The sequence below is a fragment of the Ailuropoda melanoleuca genome, chromosome 1 (assembly GCF_002007445.2).
Source record: "Ailuropoda melanoleuca isolate Jingjing chromosome 1, ASM200744v2, whole genome shotgun sequence".
NCBI lineage: Eukaryota > Metazoa > Chordata > Mammalia > Carnivora > Ursidae > Ailuropoda > Ailuropoda melanoleuca.
The window spans coordinates 155,670,261-155,692,744 of NC_048218.1; the positions used below are offsets into that span (position 1 = coordinate 155,670,261).

Sequence of the window (22,484 nt, forward strand, 5' to 3'; positions counted from 1 at the left end):
AGAGGGTTCAATTGCGCAAAATCTAACTAAAGTTGAATTCTTGAAGTAAAGTGTGTACATAGGAATTTCCAGCCAGGGTGGGGAGGGGTTGTCTTCAAAAAAGCACCTGATCTTGGGATGGCTTTCTACATACTCTTTTACGCTAACACACGTTCTGTTTTGATACTTCTGTTGACTAGCTCATGTCTACTTCTCGTCACCCAGTGAGAAACTATCTAGTGAGGTGATCTTTGTCTTTGACCTTCATTGCTCCTGTTAAGTCTGTTTTGTCTCCTCTTTGAACATTTAGTGTGTCCAGAAATTCTATGTGGTGAATGAACTAAATAGCTTTTCTCTGAAGGACTAAGTTGGGGGAAAAATAACAGTCTGAACACCCCCAAAAGGATTTATTATTTTTTTTAAAAAAAAGCATGGCTTACTTGGTATGCAATATTGTTCTCATACATGTATATTTAAACCAGATTTTTAAAAAATAGCTGTTGTACTAACAATAACCATAATCTAATCAGCATGTCCATCAGTGTGCTGGTGTTCTCCAAAGTCTTCTAGGATCTCCTCTGGTTCCAAGTCTCAGGGCTGGGCACAGAGGGAAAAGCTTGCAGATGTTTTTTCTCTACAATTCAGTCTTCAGCAACTTGAGAGCTTTCTTCATGTTGTCGAGCACTAATGGGGAAAAAGTTGCCACAGTCAAGATGCCACCAGAAATTATAAATAATTATAAAAATATAAAAATTATAAAACCCCCTAAACTTGGGTACTTTATCATTGTTGAATGGGGTGCTATTTCATGATAGAGTGAATAGTTGGTAATTTTGTTATACATTTTTTTCTGAAGGTATGTGACATGGCTTTTCCTACAATCCAGTTCTCTTCCAATATTGATCACCTGCCTGTTCTACAAAGCACTGTGATATAACCTGTGCAGGATACATGCCATTAAGAAGTCCAAAGTCCTATTAAGAAATATGCCGTTATCTCAAGAATGGCCAGGATGTGGAATGGGCTTCCCCAGTCCTCCCCACACCCACTGGAGGCATCACTCGCTAGTGGACCACGATAATCCTTGCTGTTGCCCAGATGCAGCCTCAGGCCTTCCCCCGCATAATGTTCTAGGTCAGCGCCACTCAATAGGTATTTCTGTGATGATGGAAATACTCAGTGCCGGTGCATTGAGTGCTTAAATTGTGGTTAGTGTGCCCGAGAAATTGAATTTTAAATTTTAATTAATGTAATGTTAAAGAGCTACATGGAGCCCACGGCTCTCATATTGGGCAGTGCAGTTCTAGGCGGCCCTGAGTCATTGAGCAGAATTGGTTCTTAGCACAAAACCCAATTGTCTTCCCAGAAGGACTAATTAGATGTCACAACTAGGTACATTCTCCTGTTGAGGTGCTTTGTCTGCCCTGAGTTTCTTAACTTTTTTTTTTTTCTTTCCATTTCATGGCAACTCCAGGGAAAATGAGTAGCTTGCCAACTCCTGGGAAACATCCTTCCCTACTGATCTTTAAAATTGAGCTTAAACTCAACATCAACAAACTGGACTACCTTATTTCACTTTCATTATTTGGAAAAAGCATTTAAGGTACGCAGTTTCCTATTACTGTTGTAATAGTACAGTTACTAGTGCACTTGATTCTGTGGTAGGACTTTGTATGATAGGGTGCCTAAGGAAACACTGGAAAGCAGGTAATATGGTCATAGAATCCTCCTAGAGAAAAGGATAGTGGATCTAAAGAATCTTTCATTGAGATTTAAATAAATGAGACACAGGTGAATATGATTTGCCTGAGGGCACAAGGCTAGTTAGGGTCAAACTGATTCTCTGTGTGTCTGAGCCCAGTTTTCTCCCTCCTCCTCATGGACGCTACTCTTAGTGCAACAGCAATAGACATGTTCACAGACGGTGACACTTACGTAGAAGTGCATCTGAAGGTTCATAAGCATAGAGACGATTCGAGTATCTTCCAGTGATGTCAGCTCTAACTGTCAGGGATGGGTCTACAAAGAAAAACAAACGGGAATGGAGTCGAAGTTTCCAAGTAAGCTCTGAGGAAGCCCATGCACTTGTCCACGGCCAAGGAAGGGAACACAGCGTGTGATCTGCCTCTTGGAGTTCTAGTCCATCTACTCTGCAACCTGGCCTGTCCTGCGGCTGCCAGTCCCCAAAGCAGGGTCTGGAGCCCTTGACAGCTGTGCAGTGCTATTTGTGGGAAGGGTTATGAACCCTGCTGTCCTATCTATAGCAACCTGAAAACAGAAGAAGATATACTGGCAGGGAGGGTGTTGGGTGCTTTGGTGAAAACACGGGCATTCTCCACTAAAGAGTTACTTTAAACTTTTGAAATGTTCATGCTGTAACCGCAGTGTGTTACCAACAGCAACTTAGATAATTAGAAACCCACATCCAATGCTAGTTTTCAAAACCAAAGGTTGTTTTTAATGAGTAAAAGAATGCAAACCCTTAAGAGCAGCAGAGGTCAAAAAAGCATGCAGGGCCCCTATTTTTCACTTCATTGTTATCTAGCTGCATTAAAAAATGGAGATTTAGGAGTCTTCCCTTATGCTTACCTATGTCTCTAGAGGTTTAAATCCATTTTTCCATGTTTCATATTGAATTTGAAGCTATCAACTAATGAGAAAAGAAGGCATTTTAAAAATAAGGTGTATTGACAAGGGAGGTACGAGGATCTGCACAGGCCTAGAAACCTTTCCTTGTCAGGGAGGATTGAAGGGGCCTAAGTTACTTGTCCTGAAAATCGAATGAAGGAGGCACGTGAGAACCAGTGGCTTGTATGCAGTCTGTCCCTGGTACTTAAGTGGACAATCTGTCATTTCAGAATGTTGGAATGGGCCCCACCGATGTTAATTACAAAAAGCAGACATTTATTTGTTCAACAAAGACTTAAAACCTATTATGCTTCTGCTATGTGCAGAGGATACAAACACAGGGTTAACTCTTTGTAATAAATTAACATAAGAAAAGCTTTTGAAACACCCAACCACGGGCTCACAGGGTGCCGGCAGCCGGCTGCTCCCGGTACCGCCACCTCCCGAGCTTCTGGAAATACCTCCTGCCTCCCATCCCTGCAAGCTTCTGATTTAATTGGTTAGAGGTGTGGCCCAAGCAGCTTGGTTTTTTAGATCTTCTAGGTGATTCTAATATGTAGCCAGTGTCTACACTCTTGAGCTGGAGTTGGTTTTTTATGGAAGGAAGTGAATGTGGGTTAAAATGCCCTTAGACAGAAATAAATTCTATGAAAAGAACTCCTGCACAAAGTGTCACCAGATGACCTATAAAGTCCCAATATAAACGCTCTAGATTTTCTAAATCCTAGCATAACTGAATCTATAAAATTAGCTCGAGTTCAGCCTTCCTCCTTTTATCCTTCACTCGTTCCTCTCCCCTGTTCTGTGCATTTAATGTGAACTTGGAAGGGTCGCATAAGAGCAGGGCTTGATTAGTGTGGGCTCTGCCATGTGATGGGTTTATTTATGCGTTGTTCTTCAATCAGTATGACTTGGCTCAAAGCCAATCTCAATTCATGTGTCCAATCATTTAACAGATATTTATGCCAGCCTACCACAGGCGCTGAAAGTGTGATGGTCAGTAGAAACAGACACTGTCCCAACCACAAGGAGCTGTAGTCGTACGGGGGAAAATAGATACTGAACAACCACCCGGTAAGGACAAAATTATAACTGAGGGAAGAGTGACTACTGAGAAGACCATGGTGCCACAAGAGCACATAGTGGCGATTGTGCCAAGTCAGTGAATGACAGTGGTGACTAGGTGACGAGGAGGCACATGAGGGAAGCAGGAAAAGCTTTCCAGTAGAGGGAACAGCATATGAAAAGTGCCAGTGGCTGAAAGGAGCATGGCTCCTCTGATTTCTTTTCTGCCAGGCCATATTCCTAACTTGCTCACAAGTAATTACCAAAAAATGTCGGAAAGAAAAATCCAACATACAGATTGGAAGGTTGCCTGATGAAAAATAAGAATTTATCTGCCTGATGTATTCAGGAAAATGGGCACTCTACATTTAAACAGCTAACAGGGTGCTTCCTTCTCCGACGTATTTGTGACAGGACAGGAGTTCATGTTAGCAGATGAGAAACAAATGTGGAAATAGGTAGAAGCTTGAGTTTGCTAATGAAGAAATGTGGAGAAATGTAAAGGAATGTTACAACCCTTACTAGGGTGTGGCAGTGGCATTGGCCATGATGGAGTGGCAGATGAGGGAGGGGGCATCAGAGGAAGAGGTATGGCAGCACTTGGGCAATTATCGGTTTGCTTAATCCCATTGTCATTTTTACTCACCAACAAACATGATCCTGGGGACATATTGGCCATCAGGAGAAAGGTGTTTGTCAGTTGTTTCATACTAAGATTAAAAGAAAAGACAGCTGTTAGTTTGTCTCTTTTCCAGGTGTATCAAACTCGTTAATACAGAAATGGGTCCATTCCTGGGCTAGGTGTCTTGAGATGCCATAGGCACATCTCTTCCACAGAGAGTTTATAAGACAGAGTTTACACAAGGCAAGTTACACACCTGAAATAATAAACAGGAGTCAACCATAATGCAGAACTGAGGTAGCTGAATGAGTATGATAAGGAGCAAAAATGTCCAAGAAGGGAGGATATGGAAGGAGTTGTTCGGGGAAGACATCTTGGATGAGATTGGAGGAAATAGTGAAAAAAGTCATTTTTGGAGAAATTGCAGAAACAAACAGGCTTATCTTACAACACTCATCTTTAAGGAATGCACGTCAGTTGAGAGACACAGGTAGGAAATTGAGTATTGGGGATCCCGTTGGTGCGGTGTTAGGAAGGATGACGTGCAGGTGCAGTGGGTGACCAGAGCAGGGCGTTTAACCCTGTGTGCAAGTTCGACTAAAGCTCTCTGAAGTGGGTAGGGAGGAGTCTTCAAAAAATGAAGAGGAGTCAGGTATGTGGAAAACAAGTTTACTCCGGGCAGTAGGTAGAGATTGCCCAAAAGTAGAGGCAATGCGCAGCACTTTCTTGTAGAACCATGGGTTTTGGGAGGACTGAAGTACAGAGGACGCATGGGGCAGTGGCGAGAGATGCTGGAGAATTGCTTCTGGGGCTGGCTCGTGAGAGGTCTTGCACCCTGTGCCAGTGATTTGCATGTGTTCATAAATAGATCAGAACCCCTGGAGGGATTTAGAAGTACCATAATCCCAGTTTGGGTTTTAGAGTCATTACCCTGATGGCCATGTGGGGTTAGCTGGGATTTATTTTGTAGGCAGGGAGCCACTTTGTAATACAGTAGTAAACTAGGCAAAGAGAGAAATTCTTACACTAAACAGTGGTCATCACTTTATAGGGAAGTAACTGATAGCAAGAGTATTTAGAAGTTAGAACCACAAAGTTTCTTCACTGCTGGAGGTGAGTAGGAGAACACAATCTTGAATAAAACTTTTAGTAAAACACGGAATAAGGGAAGAAGAGCTGTCAGAAAATCCTGCACCTAGCTGATAAATTCAGTGTTGAACATGTTGAGTTTCAGCTAATAATGCGGAAGCTGGACCACGGTTGCACACAGAGTTGGAAATTGTTGCGTGTTTGGGTAAGATTTGGGAATTACCAGGGTGTGGGCATTGATTCAAGGCAGATGTGGATAAAGTTGTCCATAGAGAATATAGAATATTAAAAAGAGAATATAAAATAGTAAGAAGAGGAGTAAGTCAAGCAGAGATTCACCAAGTCACTAATGATAAAAGGTAGAAAGAGGAAGAGGAGCCTGCGGAAGGGAGGTGAGGACGAAGTACTGTTATGAATGCTCTTTGAAGAACCAACCTTTGTCAGCTTGTGAAGGGGGGGGAAAGGAGAGAAGGAGGAGGGAGGTGGGGGAGGAGCGAGGGAGAGGACATAGAGTTTGGTGGAGCAGTTTTGTGAGTTGTTTGTTGTTTGCTTGTTTCCTTTTGGAAGGAAAGTGGAACCTGTTTGTATCTGAGTAAAAAGAACTTGGGAGACAGAAAGCTTGACCTCAGGAAGGATGTTGATGGTGAAGTAAGGTGGGACTGCGTGAGGCTAAAGCTTGTGCACTGACTCACTTTACATAGCCGGTAAACTGTCACTCCTGGGGAGAGAGGAGCCTAGGACTACGGAGAGTGTAGAGAGGCAGGACTGAAGGGAAAAGGGCACAGGAAGAGATCTGCAAAGACAAAAGCCTTCTAGTTTTTACAGCAACAGAGAAAATCCTGACCACAAGAGCCTATTTTTCAGACATCCTAAAATTGTTAATTACTAAATAAAAGTACAGCCATGCCAGATAGATTATTAGTAAAATATCTTTTTTTCTCCGTAATCTGTGAGATGAGATCTCTGGAACAGACCCCAGTCAGTGGCAGTGTGACTAACATATATAAGAGAAACAAATCATCCGTTTTGAGTAATGAGCCACGGAGAAATGTCAGTGATGATGACAAGTGAACTTACAACCAGATTGAGGAGGACAAACTGCTCTGCCAATTTCTGGATTTCTTTATTTTCAGCAAACACTTTCTTTAAAGCTAGAATAGACAAAAGAATCATTAAGTATCCATCTCATCGCTGGCCGAAACCATTGCTCTCTAGCATATTTTAAGCCGAGCTATATTTTTAATATAAGATCCAACTTTGCCTTTTTAGCAAATGATTAGGGAAGTACTGTCTAGGCCATTGACTACCTTGCTGCTTGCCATTCCCTCATTCATTCATTCATTCATCCATTTTTTTAGCCCATATTTATTGAGTGATTATCATGTGGTACAACCTGTTTTATGAAAGAAAAGAAGAAGAAAGAAAAGTAATGCACTGTCTTCCTACAGCTCAAATGCTTATGCGGGGAACAGACCATAAACAAGCAAACAAATACATTATCTAATAACTTCAGGTGGAGATATGTACTTTGAAGAAAAATAAAGCAGGGCAAGAGATTTAAGAGCTATAGAATGTTCAAGGTAGAGCTCTCGGAGGAGGGACGTTGAAAGAGAGAAAGATCCATTCGAAGACTTTGGGGGTCTGTCATGCTAGGCAGAGGCTGCAAGAGCAAAAAAGCCCTGAGGCAGGAATGAGCTTAGGTCTTGGAGGAAAAGCATGAAGGCCAGGCTAGATGGTGGAAAGAAAAAACAAGGGCACACGGGAAGAAAGCAGAGATAGCCAGGGGACAGATTATGTCCAGCCTTGTAGGCCATGATCAGGAATTTAGATTTTATTTACTTGCGATAAGAAGCCACTTGAGCACGTGAGCGAAAGGGTCTGATTTCTGTTTAACAGCCTCACTCTGGAGTCGGTATGGAGAGCTAAGTGCGGGGTGATCAGTGAGGTGGCTGTAAACAGTTTATTAGACAAGATGTGATCTTGGCTTGGATTGGGGCCGTAGAAATGAGTCAATAGGAAGTGTTGGCTTCGGGCAGGACCTACAGGATATACGGAGCCCAGGACAAAACAATATTATGGAGCCCCTTATTCAAAAATTACTACAAATTTTAAGACAGCAACAACCAGAGTTTTAAATGCAGCAGAAGACACTTCCAGGCACCGGGCCTTGTGTGCCCACACCACTTGCACACCCATCAAGCTGGGGCTGGCTTCTGGATCTCTCTGGAGGGTAGGGCAGTGGTGTTTGCTGAGGTAGTAGATATGAGATATAAGGGAAAGCAAGAAGCCAGGGATGAATCCTAGAGTTCGTTTTCTTCAAAATGCACACTGCTGGTGAACACAAAGTACGGAAATATTTCAAGTTACTTTATAATAGGGTTTTATTACATAAGGTGTTCTGTTTTACTAACTGTACTAGGTGCTAAGGGTAAAAAGATGAGTGACCTGAACCGTGTCCCTAAAGCTAAAAGTCTATAAAGGAAATGATAGAAGAATAAATTACCTTGACTGTGTGGGCATTCATCCAAGTGATGAATAATCATTAAGGGCTTGTTGCTGTCAGAGACAAAGAGAGATTGGGTAATTTTTAATGAGTAAGATTTCATGTATAGCTACATATCACTAGATGGTGCTCTTGTGAGCTTTGAGAGAGCTCTAACCCCCGTCTTTACCTTGTCTTGGATTTGTACAAAGCTTCTTCGTAGGTCTGAGTCCAGATGAGTTGATCACCCCAACCTAGAACAGAAGGAACCGGGATAGTTAAAGCTATTACAATTTCCGACTAAAGCTGTTGAAAAGCAATGGTAAAGACTGGCATAAATATAGACTAGATACTAATCAAATGCAAAACCCTCTACAGAAAGTAGAAACAATGATAAGCTTCAATAAATTTAGAAGAAACACGTTCAAAAATATTTTTGGCACACAAGCCTCAGTTGCTTAACGAGGTGGCACTGAAAGCCCACTGGAAGCTGACTCCTACCTCTGGAGAGGGTCTGGGGCAGTTTGGGTCCAGAGTCCTTGGTGTCTTTCTTAGCTCCTGATTTTGCTGTGATATCTTTGGCCAGAGTGTAAGAGAGGGCGACAAGGAGCAAGAATGCTGACACCGAGATCTTCTCCATGGCAAATCTGATGGGGAAAACAAACAAGGAAAATGTCAGTAAAACAAAAGGGAATTAGCAGCCTTCTCAGCCTTCAGTCTGCATCAGGGCCCTGGGATACAAAGGAATTGACGTTTAGCTGAGACTGAACACCCCCAGCTGGTAGGAAAAATCTCCCTTCCGCAGAATTTCCCGAAGGATGCTAGTGCGACTCTCTATCGACTTTTCTATCTATCAAGAGATACAGACCCACGTAGATATAAATGTACCGACCGAGTTCTTCACAGACACCTACAGTATACAAATGGGTATATAGATGTATTTTAAGAAAATAGATGTATATACTCTTACTGCTAAGATGTATATACTCTTAATTTACATTCAAATTTTGTATTTCAAAAATTTTACTCCTGGAAGGCACCTTAGGGGTTACCCCCTCCATTTGCACTCCCCAATTCAGGGAGATGAAGGCTCAGGAGAAGGGTACAGAGCCAAGTACTCTGGATCTTGCCATTTTTTCGTGCTGGCTCCCATCCTCCCATCCTGAAACAGTTACACTAAACACACCTTCTTTAGCCTTCTGTTAAAATGGGGACGTGGACATTAAATAGTAAGATCTAAGCAAAACGAATCTTATTTAAATTCAAACCTGCCAACTTCGTCACTTAACTGAAAGCTTAAGCCCAGATAACTCTCTCCAGTGTAACATAGACTCAAATTCCATTTACTAGTTCTGAGTTGACTGAAATATGTCCACGCAAGTTTGTTCTACCAAAACAATTCTTGGACCCTCTCTATGGGCCTGTATCCATAGGTGATTGTGGGCATGTATTTTCATGCCCAAAAATATTCTATGGGTCTTGTAACACAGAGAAACCAACCCCGTGTGTGTCTGTTAATTTTTTTCCCCTTCTAGTAGTTCAGTTATTTCTTCAGGAAAGTTATGCAACCTACAAAGCAGATGCCTATAGACAGGAAAGTGAACGGTTAGGTAAGATCGATGAGTAAGTGAGAGAGTGCGGCTGACGAGTAAAGAGAGTTGAACCAGCAAATCACTGTGATTATCTGTCACGTGCAGAATTGGAGATGGGATTCCAGGAAAGACAAAGACTGGAATCGCTTGACAAAGGATGAAATCTCTTGACAAAGGCTCACTAATATTGGTGTAGGTCTCAGTAAACTCTGCAAAGGAAGCTGGATGGCCTATCAATGCTTAGTATTTTTAAGGGGGGAAGTTTCTCACATTCTGATAGCTCGAGTGGGAATCTTTGCTAGGCGTTAGCTGTTTTTTAAAAAAGCATATGAAGTTACCAAATTCGGATGATGCATTGGTTCCAACTGACCAGTTATCATCTATCCAAATCATAGTACGTGGCCACAAAATGTCTTACTCAAAAAGACAACGAAAAAGCAAGGATACACTTTCCTCATTTTCTACTCGGATAAAGATGTGTACTATAGGTCAACAATTCCCAGCCTTCTTAGTACAAAGACTTCTTTTTAACATAGAAGAGAAAAAAACAACAACAGGAATTTGATGTGAGAATAATTGTACCTTTAAAATATGAAAGTTGATTGAGAAACATATGACAACTGCTTGGAATTTATCAACAAACATTTGATTTTTGTATTTCATTTAGAGCAACAACATCTCTTTATATCAGAAAAAATCATGACTCAGGCGGTGAAGCATTTTATCTACTCAGCTCATTGAGGGTTCTTGCTGCATGCTCCCCTTGTCATGCTCCCCTCATCATAGCCCCTCGTCATGCTCCCCTCATCATAGCCCCCTCGTCATACCCCCCCGTCATAGCCCCCTCGTCATAGCTCCGCAGCTCACCAGGTGGAACTATTGACATAATGCATGGGTTTTATGGCAGGATGACTCACTGAAGCCTAATGTCACTCCGCTGTATAAATACACTGCTTCAGGTTCACTTTCTGGGATTCATTCTATTGAATTTTCAGAAGTAGACTCTGCTCTGCAAGGGTCCTGCGTAAACCGCCTCAAACCAGAACACTAAGCATGGGAGACAGAATTTGGATGCATGCACACACGCACTCTATGGAATCTGCCCTTTTTACGGGTCACTGTATGTCTGTCTTCTTATCCTTAGCAGGGAATGGACTTGCAGGAGGTGTCAGTATCCCCTGTTCATAAATGCTTCAGGAATGGTCAGATCCCTCCACTTAGAGCCCCTCCCATGAATTTCAAGGCTGAAGATGCAATAAGAACCTCTTTACAGCAGACGGAGAGAGAGAACTGTTTTTTCTGATGCGCAGTAATATTGTGAATTGCAGTTCCTAGCGGGCAGTCCGAGCTGAGATTTGCCAGGCCTGGGGCCTGTGAGAAGCAGAGCATTAGATGGTGAGCAGTGCGCGATGACAGAAGACGTTAGGCCCTGTCCCAGGCCTGAACCCAGTTAGAGCTCACCCACTCTTACACCTCTTGTTTCTAGAGGGAGAAAGCATTACCTTGAAACAGCTCAGGAATGCAGCCCTCTACCAGCTCTGGCCACAGAAAGGCCCCAGTAAGCCTTTGATGGAAATTCCATTATTCCCCCTCCAGATCCCTGGGAGATACCTTGCACTTGTCTCTCTGTTGATTCCTACAACTTTACAAAGTAATCAGAGTGAGTGCCCTGTGGAACAGCCTGGTCAGGAGCCTTACCTGATTTCCCTACCCACCTGTCCGTGTGCGCCAGCTGGCCTCAGCGCGGTCCAAGCCTCCTAGTGTGCTGCCTCAGCCCGAGCCTCTATTTATGCAGGGAGCACACCTCAATCCCACCCACTAATCCCATATTTGCATGTTGCCAACTCAGAAAGTAGCTTTCCTTTTCCCCAGCAAGGATCTTCCCAGGGCTAAAGAGTTCCTTGTTTTTAAAAATAACATTGCAAAGGATCTGCTTTTCAGTATGCATGTTTTTAACTGTTTGTGAAAGTATATTGTTAAGAGATTTGGAAAACATGGGCAGAGTGCCAAATCCAGGTAAACTTTAAATGAAGACATTTGATTTGCCCGAAGGCTGATTTGTCTTTACAGGATTGGATGGAGTGTGCAGTTTGTAGATTTTTTTCCCTCCCCCTTGGGCAGATTGCCTTTAGTTGAGAACACACAAGAGATGATTCACAATTCTAACTCCTCCAGTCATTTGACCTGCTACCCTCCATTGTAGTACAAATTATTTTCCACCATGCACTTCCTCTTCCTGGCAAACAAAATGTACATTCCCAATGGCTATGAAGAAATTACAAATCAAGCAGTCACAAAGTATTTCAAAGCTGAGGAAGTTATTGAAAAAAGATACCTAATACTATGAGTTTTTATTAATTACACTGTAGTTGAATAAATATATGCAGCAACTTCCCACAAAAAAGTGCAAAAGTAAGTCACAGGTACTCTCTTATTTAATGGCAAACTTTCCTGCTAGGCATGCAGAAAGTCATTTACCTCATTTTTCAGACCTAGAAACTAAGATCTGCAACTAGTTTTTTTCACTCAAGATTATGCAATTATCTACTAAAGATTTTAAGACTGAACTCAGATTTTCTATAAAAAATTTCAGTCCTGAGTTTTGTTCATGAAGCTATATGCAATCCTTAAAGCTCGGAATGGATAAATCTTTAGCAAAATAAAATTAACTAATGGGATACAAACCCTATAAAAATAACTTTTTTAAATGAGTTAAGGTCATAGTACTTCAAAACATTTTCAAGTATATATATTTTTTGATAAAGCCAAAATTCCCATGGGCAACATAGTGACTCCCCAAATACTGAATTTTCTTTCACTTCTAAATAAGTCTACAGAGGTAATTTCTTTAGAAGTTTGACTGAAGACTAGTTGGCTTAGTTGGTTGAGCTTCTGACTCTTGATTTCTGCTCAGGTCATGATCTCAGGATTATGGGATGAGCCCCGTGTGGGGCTCTATACTCAGCTGGGAGTCTACTTGAAATTCTCTCTCTCCCTCTCCCTCTGTCCCTCCCCTGCTTGCACGTGCCCTGCATGCTCTCTCCCTCTCAAATAAATAAATCTTAAAAAATAAAAGTTTGAAGACAATGATTTGAGCTAAACTTTAAAACTGGAAAAGCTTTTATATAAACCCTTAATCTATGCAGCCCTTAGAATAGTCAACCCCCTCAACTGTGCAGATGAAAAAACAAACATGTTAAAAAGTTAATGACTCTGAATTTCCCCACAACTCCTTTAGGGTGTTGCTGGGACCAAAGCCCAGAGGTTCCCTAGTCCATCACCTGCTCAGAGTGGAAAGTGGGCAGGATTTGGGGTCACAAGATTTCAGTCTGAATCCTGTATCCTGGTGTGTGCTCACCAGACAAGCAGAGATGCCATTTAACTTCTCTGAAACTTCAGTTTCCTTTTCTAGAAAACGGGGATACTGTTACCATACATGACTGTTTTGAGTACTAAATGAGGTTTAATGAATTAAGAAATGAGAAGGTACCTGGTATCTGAGTTTGCTGGATGTGCTGGAACAAAGAACCACAGAGCGGGTGGCCTAGACAACAGAAATTCATTTTCTCACAGTTCTGGAGATTGGAAGGCTGAGATCAAGATACTGGCAAATTTGATTTCTTCTGAGGCCTCTCCTTGGCTCCTCGATGCCATCTTCTTCCTACATATTCACATGACCTTCCTTCCATACCTATGTCCTAATTTCCTCTTATAAGGACACCAGTTGTCTTGGATTTGGGCCCATCCTTATGACTTATTTTACCTTAATTACATCTCTAAAGACTTTATCTCCAAATATGGTCATATTCTGAGGTGCTGGGGGTTATGCTTTCAACATGTGAATTTTGAGGGGACGACTCAGCCCATACACTTGGTAATTAAAAATGTCTTGCGTTTGTTATAATTAATTAATTATAATGGTATCATAACTATTCAACTGTACTCCTGTGCCTGATCTTGTGTCATTAAATACCTGATATTTGTTGTAGTGACTAAGATATGACAGGGAGGGAGTAAGTATTAGAATATATCTTACACACATCATGATGATTGTGGTATCTTTGGCATACGTAGCTGTCTTGGTGTGAAGCAACGAGGTTTTTGTAGATGGTACAAGTTTTTCTTATATGTTATTAAATGTCATTACTTTTAACAGTGATGTCATGTAATTAGTCAGATTTGCCAAATATTGTAAAAATTCATTGTTAATATATATATTTTAAATGGGCTCCATAGTGTGAAGCCCAGCTTGTGGCTTGAACTCATGACTCTGAGATCAAGACCTGAGCTGAGATCAAGAGGCAGACACTTAACTGACTGAGCCACTCAGGCACCCCAATACATAAACATTTTGATTTCCCAAGTAGGATTTGATAATGTGATATTTAAGGTAATGTTTGGCAAGTGAAACTACACATAGTACCAATGACACTAATAATAGGTTAGTTAAGTGCATGCTATACCATTGTGTTTTATACATTTATGTCATCATACTTTTAGGGGCTTTTATTTTAGCAGATTTTAAAGTAGATTACTTCCTATTTTTCAGCAGAATTTGGAGACTTATACCAATAACTAGCAATTACTGAATATCCAGTATGCACTGGGTACTTGACTACATTATTTCATTTATTCACACATTTTTTTTTGTTTCTTCACCAAGTAGTTATTGAACCTATTTGTGCAGCAAATAGTATGCCAGGCACTGAAGATATAAAGGTGAAAAAGAAATGGTTAGTTATTGAGGTAGCCAGGCTTGTACATAGACAATTATCATTCAGGGTGTTAATCCATGTCAGGGGAAAACCAAAGTTGAAGACATTGTCCCTGTCCTAAGGTTACTTATGATCTGATTGAAAAATGAAGATAGAAACTCACTAAAAATTAACCATCTATGTGGGAGTATCATGCAATAAGGGACAAGTAATTGATACAGACATTAGCTGTTGTTATTTTATAGAGAAGGTAGAGATTGCTTTCCACTCGAATGTTTACAATGACAGTGGAAAGTAAGATTTCCAGATAGAAAAAAATGATAATTTGCAAAATATGCTTGTGGGATATTTTTTGTGTGTTTGTTTATTTGTTGGATATTTCATGGAACTAGTCCGCTAGAGTCCACTAGGATCTATCTGGGTAACTCATAGACAATAGGTTCAGAAAGGTGTTTTCAGGCTATGTGCCTATATCCTTGGATGTCATTGTAAGGAGTTTAGATTTCACCCTTAAGAGGAACTGTCCTGTGGTGGTAAAGAGGGCCAGCTGTAGATTCAGATTGGTTTGAGTTCAAATCCAGCTTTATGATTGCATTCTCTACTAACCCCTGCAGATAACTTAAACTTTCCGTACTTCAGTCGTCTCACTTGTAAAGTGGGGATAGATAGCACGACCTGCTTTCTATTATCCACGGAAGATTATATAAAATAACTGAGGTAAAATGCTTTGAATGGTACATAGCACATAGTAAGTGCTCAGAAATATTAGTTACTCTTACAAAATGTATCACTTGCTTCTCTGCGTTACAATCATTTAGGTCTCAGTCTGTTAACTCCATTACGTACTATTAAGTTGGTGAACTCCCTGACAGCAGAATCTTTGATTCCTCTTTGATTATACCTATCATGAGGCTTAGACTTTCAACACACATTGTTGGAAAAATGGATTTGTCATCATAACAACCACACTAGACATGATTCTTTTAAAAATAAGAAAAATAAATTCAGATGTGTGGATGTTATTGACTCAACAACACAAAACTGATGAGTGGACAGATGACTGAAAGCCCCCGTAATTGCTGATAATTAATCTAATATTCCTTTCTGTCTACCAAACTGCCTTCTGCTGTCAGGAAGTAAAGAGATAAACCTGTAAGCAAATGTTAACCCTCTCCCCCCCAAACGGAACAATGATAAGCTTTATGTACAGGGAAAGAAGAATAGCTTCTTGTCCTCAAGGACTTTGCCTCTAACGGAGGCTTTTCAAAAATAATTATCTAACTGCAGACCAGGGTGCTGAATAAATATGCTTTCCCTAAACTCTAGGTTGGAGAAATAGACACAGAGCATTAGTGTTTTGACACATAGGATGAGTTGATTGCCATTTTAATTTATCTCAATGTTTGATTGGGGGCTCTTGTGGACAAAAATAACCCCACTTTGTGGGGTTTAATTCCTATTCAGTGTATTAAAGGTAAAAATTTAAAGCCTAGATTTTCCTAAGTCTACAGGTTTAAGAATCAATTTCAGTAGATTAAATTTACCAGATTAAATTTGACCTATGGACTTTGATAGATTTGATTAAACAATCACAAATTGATTTTTTTGTGTCAATAGATTTAAATTCAGTGGATCAATAACCTCTTTTACAAACTTTGCCAATGGGACTTTCCCAAATATTGTTAACTACAATTTACAAATTTAATACCAGTACATCTAATTCTCTTAAACTTTTAAAATGCCCCAACAGGGCACATTTGCAGACATAATTAGCAAAACGTTTCTAAGCACTTTAGCAATTCTTGTAAATATCATAGATAAAAATGACTGGATATTAATTTCAGTTTTATGAGCCATTTAAAAATTGCTCACAAATGGTCAAATATATCTTCCAAATTAAGATTCTAATTCTAGTTTATTTTTTATGAGTCACAGACTACTAGATTCTTTAAAATATCAGATTTTCTTATATCTTACAAATACTTCAATAAAGAACACATGAAGGTTATCCCAGTACTTTCAAAACTTTTTCTTCAACTCCACACATAGAAGTCTTAATCCTGATCTGAAGAATAATACCTGAGGAACTTCATCAGTTTTAGTCAGTTTCACTCCTCCCAGGGGCCAGCAAAGAGAGAGCAGATTTGCCTCTCACATGGGCAAAGGTTCCATAGTCTAAACTTTAGATTATGGGACTATGAGATGCATCAAAGGCTGCAAAGCAGTCATTGATATGTTATATTTAAGTGGGGATGTGTTTCTCAAGGGAAAGTGTAAAACAGACAGCTCAGCCCCGAGCCTCGGTAATACTCCTCCATTTAGGAGGGTGAGAAAAAAGTGCTTGTAAGCACAAAAAGAAGCAGACCAAAAGGTCTGAGGACAGCCAGGATAGTGCCATGCCCTGAACCCAAGGGTAGCAGGACCCACAAGCGCGAGTCAACAACAGGCATGAAACGCAAGTGAGACAGTTTAGGGGGGTTGGAGAAGGGCATCCACAGCCTTTCAGCATTCGAATGGTTTCCAGAGCAGCCTGACTTGTAGCCAGACACTTGGAGAAGACATCTGATTGCATAAAATTAATTGCGTTAAATCAAAATTCATGAACGACAAGGGTCGAAATACTGAAAGGCCAGATTCTCTGCTGTGGTAGTGTATTCTCTTCTTGGGTCATGAATACAGTGATTCTATGTCCCAGTTTATCCAGAAAAGTCTCATTTTAGGCCTGTTGCTGAGTATAGTAATTAAAAATAGCCTCTTTTACTCATAAAAGTAGTATGAATTGGACAGTAAATCATATGGCCTAGAGGATGAAATCTATCAATGTTATCAAAGGAAAAATGCTCACACACGCTTCTCCTTTGAGGAATCCGTGCACCCCAGCTTAAGCACTCTTGCTCGACTGTTCATGTGTCTGTTAGCCGTCTCAAGGAGCCCACAGCCTGAGAATTTTGCAGTTAGCTCTCCGTACTTGTTTTATAGCACAGTCCAACATTTCTTCCTGTTACCAGCAATTTTATACCTTGTACTCAATTGGAAGGAATCCTAGTCTCATAGGCATTGAAGTCTCTTGTTTTACCTGAATAAAGGTCCACATTCAGAAATCCTTTTAGATCATGGTGGAGATGTGCCTTATAGGAAAGAAGACATAAAAAGTAAGATCAAATGTATCCAGTGTGGGTAAGTGCTTTCCCTATGAATTCTAATCTTTTTGAAGACGAATATTTATAAAGGAAACATTAATATCATCCTGTTAAGTTGAATCAAAATTCAGTGGAATTTGAAGACAATAATCTCATCAATACCCAGACCTGTTGAAGTGACACACTACTGATGAGTCTGCATAGGCAGGAAACAGGGGTAATTTAAAAATATATGTATTTGGATCTAGTAACTTCTTTAGCCATGTATGAAAGGAGTTCAAATACATTAAGGAGACGTGTCCTTAGCAGTTGGAGTCTGACCCTAGAGTCAATATTGTTACATGACAAATACACTTCCGAGGGTGGGGCCCTGAACAAGCAGAGATGTTGTCCGAAGCTGTCATTCTTCCTTAGGCAAGTGACTTTTTAAAAGCCTAATTCTGCCTTCTGAGATAGCTTTACTTTGACTTCAGTTCTAGAAAATTCCTTCTGGGAATTTTTAAGTTTCCTCCTTCAAAAACTATTATACCACTATGTTCCTATCCAAAGTGAATAAGCACATTGTTGTGTAGTCATGACTAGAGTTTATTCTCTTATTTTCTGGCTGTCTGTGCATCGATATGGCAGGTGTTTTGTAAGGGACAGTGGTAAATGAACCCCAACGTAATATGGAAACAACAAAAATATTACATATTGATAGTAGTTTGGTAAATAAAACACGATATACTCTATCATATAACACTTCAAAGTTGGCGAAGTTTCTCTAACAAGCAAAAAACTTGTGAATTTTAATATTTTAACCTACAGCAGAAAACACTCATTACTATTAAACAATTGGGTTCAAAAAGAAAGTACTATTATGCTTATAATTTTCTCATCTGTCAAATAGTAATATATAACTTTCGAAACCCTCAACATTTTTTGTGCGTATAATTGAATATATAATTGTGAATATATTTGATCTTTCTTGGACGATCAAAATAATCCTTTTGTGATCTGTGATTCCAAATTTGCCTTGAGTGCGTTTGTGTGTGTCTTTTACATACCAATTAATTCTGTTATATTGTTTCTCCAAATGGAAGAATTGGTTTCAAAATCTGAGTTTGGATAATTTTGAAGTTTTCAAAAAGAAAACAAAAGAAAGAAAAGAAAAGAAAAGAAAAAAGAAAAGAAAAGAAAAGAAAAGAAAAGAAAAGAAAAGAAAAAAGAAAACCTTCTCTAATGGTTATTTAAAGAAATGCAGGGATGCCTGGGTGGCTCGGTTAGTTTAGTGTCTGCCCTTGGCTCAGGTAATGATCCCAGGGTCCTGGGATTGAGTCGCTCATCAGGCTCCCTGCTCAGTGGGAAGTGTGCTTCTCCCTCTCCCTAGGCCTGTTGCTCCCTGCTGCTTGTGCTCTCTCTCTGTCAAATAAATAAATAAAACCTTAAAAAAAAAAAGCAATCACTTATTGCTTTCACAAATTAATCTTTTTGGGACACTTAGCAGTATCCAATTTTTATGTTTTATCCTTAAAGTTAAGTACCAATGAAAGAGTAACACGTACTCGTGTTCTCAGCATTCTTCTATTTACCTGTGTTTTCCAGGTGACTCATTCTGTAATAACTTTATTCTCGTAGTCCTCAGCAATAAGTCAACCCTGAAAGCAAACAGAGAACATTTACTTTCTTCCAGACTTCTTTAAGACCTCGTCATCATTTCAAGACTAAGTTTTGTGGTGTTCACCACATTGCATTTTTTCTAATCTGTCCTTATAGGACAAAATCACATTTGTTCACTACTTATAACCTTTTAGACTCTGCACAATGGGAAAAAATGTGTTCTAATTAAGTGAATATTTAGGATGTAATTTTAGAAGTGTGTCTTAATTACACTTAAACCAGTTTTCTATTTTTCTTATTTTATATTCGATTGCCAAATGAAAATCTTCATACCAACTAATTACTGTAAATGTTAAGCCAATAGATGAATCTGGTCAATTTCCTGAGGCTGTAAAGATAGTTTAAAGGATTTTGAGTATCTCCAGGGCAGGAAATGCAGATATACTATAAGGAGGTTTTCATATGGAATCATTCAGGTCATTTTACTTAAAATGCTAGAATTAATATTAGGATAGTTTTTGTTTTTTAAGCATCAAACTATGGATGGGAAATTTTTTAAAAATTCAAATGGTTACATGGACATTTTATAAATGACTTAAAGTCTAGTCTTATCTGATTCATTTCACTAGTCCTACTCAGGCTCATTTTATACTGCTCTTCAATGAAAATCTTCATTTCCTCAAAGTGGTTGCAAAAGATTTTTATGTGACATGTCCAGAATTTGTATCTTCTACAGCTCAGATTGGTGTAGAAAACTGGGGCTAATGGCTTTCTAAAGATGGGGAAAGGAAATAAAGCAAAAAAATCTGTGAAAATAATTAAAATATCTGAAATCATACATTTTAATGTATGTCTTAAGTTGTTATTAATAACTACAGCTGTGATTTCTGAAATTTTATTAAGGTGCTAACAATAGCACAATTTTCTCAAAATGTAATTGGCCACTCATCCTGTGTTGAATATTCTCTTGATTCTTGGTAGTAAATTGGGTGCCGTGGTTAGACCGTTTTCCCCTCTCAGCCCCAGTTGTGAATGTTTAACACAAGCTTTTCCTGCATAATTTTGCCTATTAGAGTCATTTAGATAGTTTAGTACTACTGGACTATGGAAAAGTGGATAAAAGGACTTAAAATGATCACTTTGGGATTATTAAACTAACCCATGAATTTTAACGAAAAATTTTTTCTGCAAAATTTTTTTCTGTCATAAGTAAAAATAAAATTTTTATTTCTATTGGCTTTGGGTGTTACTTTTGTAACCATTTCAAATAGTATACCTTACTGAATTTTGGCAAAACTGCCTCCCTTTGTTGACTAACTACATGTTCTGAGCTAGATTAAATCAGAGATCTAGTATGAAGTAATATAATATTTATTCTGGCACGTGATGCAAGAAAGACTAAAATTAAAAAAATGAATCCCCAAAGCGTATTGTACTAGAAACAATGGTACATCCTCTGACATCCTGTCACTAGGAAGTACTTCAGGGTTCAGTGGAACAACAGATCGAGGTAGCTCACAATTAAAAAAAAAAAAAACGACAGCTTTCAGAGGGAGCTTTGCACACCATTCTGAGGTTCTGATTCTGTGGCCATTTTGCCTTTGCAAGGCACTCTGGAGGAACATTTCAGGTTAGGGGGTAATGCAACAAAGATGTATTATGCTCAGAAGAAGGACATTACTGATGCAGAAGTGGTGCCCAGGGGGTCATTTGATGCTAGTTTATTGCCAGGTGCTGGGTAAGTATAAAGAGTTTAATATTTTCTTTCCAATCACAGGTCAGCATCAAAGATATGGCTACAAAAATGCATTGTGTAGTCTGTTTTGTTAAGTAAAGTCTGAGAAAAAAGTAATTCCAGGTTCATATATCTTTACTCAGGGCTTATTGCCAGAGGAGAAAAAATGAGACAGTGCTTCTTCCACCTACCAGTAAGACCCAGAAGAGCCCTGGGCCCTCTTTGTACCCTCAGCATCTGTCTCAGCAGCTCAACTTGCTGTCCTCAAAGCTCCTCTTCCAAAGATGCCTGTGTATTCACTAGACAGAGCACTATGCTACGACAAGAAGTTGTATAAACCAGAACTGAGTCGGGATCCTCCTACACTGTTCCTCTGTCAGTATCATGCCACTGGGGCTCTGAAGAGAATTCTTGTGCTTTCTCATTGCTAGAATTGGGGCAGAGTGCTGCCCTTTGACATCTTGGAAAAGTTCCTTCTTATAGAATGCAAATGGACTCACTTGATGTTTTCCTGGAGAGCACCAGGGTGATGTCCCACTTTTACCACCCCAGTTCATGGATATGGTATGCTCTGATTATTTGTAAATGATGTTATTTTTTGTTTCTAGAAGTTCAGTTGAGTTCTTTATTGGTCCACCTCCTTAGAGCATTATACCGTTATTGTTTCTTTCCTCTTAAATATTTCTTCAACAATTTCAAACCTACTTATTTGAATTGGCAGTGCTAAACAAAAATTTTTTTTTTTAAAGATTTTATTTATTTATTTGACAGAGATAGAGACAGCCAGTGAGAGAGGGAACACAAGCAGGGGGAGTGGNCCCCCCCCCGGCCAAGAAGTCTATACACTTTACTTGTGAACTCATCTTCCCTTGGGATGATTTTTCGGCAGGAATCCAATTGCTGAGTTGTAGCTAAGTTTCTATAGAGGAGTTTTGAGTTTGTGTGTGGCAAGTGCCTGAGTAGTATCCTTGGTGAGGGCAATTTTTATGTTATTGTCCTCTAGAAGATTCCAGAATAATGGGGATAATGTAAACTTCATTTCCGTACCCACGCATAAGATACATGAAGAGTTTTGCTTTTTCACAAGACCATGTTTACTTTATTTTGACTTCCTTTACCAGGTCTCTGCAAAGACAAGTTGTTTTCCTATGTTTCCTGGCCACAGGATGGAATTTTCTAACCCCTTTTCCCAGGGCCCTAGTTTCAGCAGAGCTCTCAGTTTTAGCTCTCTACCTTGAACCAAAATCACTTTTCCTAAACCATTTGGCACTGTCTGGAACTGTCATTTGGAGATGAGAAGGGTATAAAAGCAACCTGCTATATCCAGGTCTGAATTGATTTGTGTTCATGGAAGCTCTTGTGATTATTTTTTACTCAGTATTTGCTTGATACTTCAAGGGGATCCAGTGGGACAGCATAGAGAGTGTTGTCTAAGGGGTGATTATTGCTGTGGTAATGAGGGAGTGTCTTTATTTAAGGTCCTGGTGGAGCCAGGCTTTATTCATTGATTGATGAGAGGGAGACTAAGGAAGGGAAGCAGGTGAGGAGGGGAGCTGGCAGCAAGCCTGGGATGAGCCAGGTGGTAATTACAAATGTACTGCGCAGCAGATGGGTACCCAGATAGAGGCCTGATTTGGGGTGGGTAGAATGACGATACTATCTAATTCTTTCTGGAGGGGTAGAAGAAGGCCTCTATTTCCTGCTTTTATATATTTATTCTCTGAATGAGAAGTGATAACATTCAGGATATGTGTGCCCCAGTGTAAACATCTAAGAAAGCAAGCTAATGGAATAGAGGGTGAGTTAGAATATGTCTTAGGATGTGTGTCTTTATTCCA

The 22,484-nt window shown here is 39.8% G+C and overlaps 1 protein-coding gene across 7 annotated transcripts in view; it reads right to left on the bottom strand.

Annotated features, from left to right (window-relative positions):
* Positions 1-262: 262 nt before the first annotated feature.
* Positions 263-22,484, bottom strand: part of AGR2 (anterior gradient 2, protein disulphide isomerase family member) — a 69,608-nt gene continuing 47,386 nt past the window's right edge. For 4 of the 7 annotated variants that reach the window (XM_011222599.3, XM_019797694.2, XM_034668722.1 and 1 more), the window contains 9 exons: positions 18,884-18,949; positions 17,249-17,300; positions 8,367-8,512; positions 8,056-8,119; positions 7,887-7,939; positions 6,461-6,534; positions 4,319-4,382; positions 1,915-1,998; positions 265-663 (listed from right to left, as the gene is read on the bottom strand). In XM_011222599.3, the coding sequence (XP_011220901.1) occupies positions 614-663; positions 1,915-1,998; positions 4,319-4,382; positions 6,461-6,534; positions 7,887-7,939; positions 8,056-8,119; positions 8,367-8,505 (528 nt within the window). In that variant the 5' untranslated portion in view covers positions 8,506-8,512; positions 17,249-17,300; positions 18,884-18,949 and the 3' untranslated portion in view covers positions 265-613. Of the gene's footprint in view, positions 664-1,914; positions 1,999-4,318; positions 4,383-6,460; positions 6,535-7,886; positions 7,940-8,055; positions 8,120-8,366; positions 8,513-11,155; positions 11,242-17,248; positions 17,301-18,883; positions 18,950-22,484 lie in introns of those variants that run through there. The other 3 variants (XM_019797692.2, XM_019797691.2, XM_034668707.1) reach the window with 3 other exon arrangements.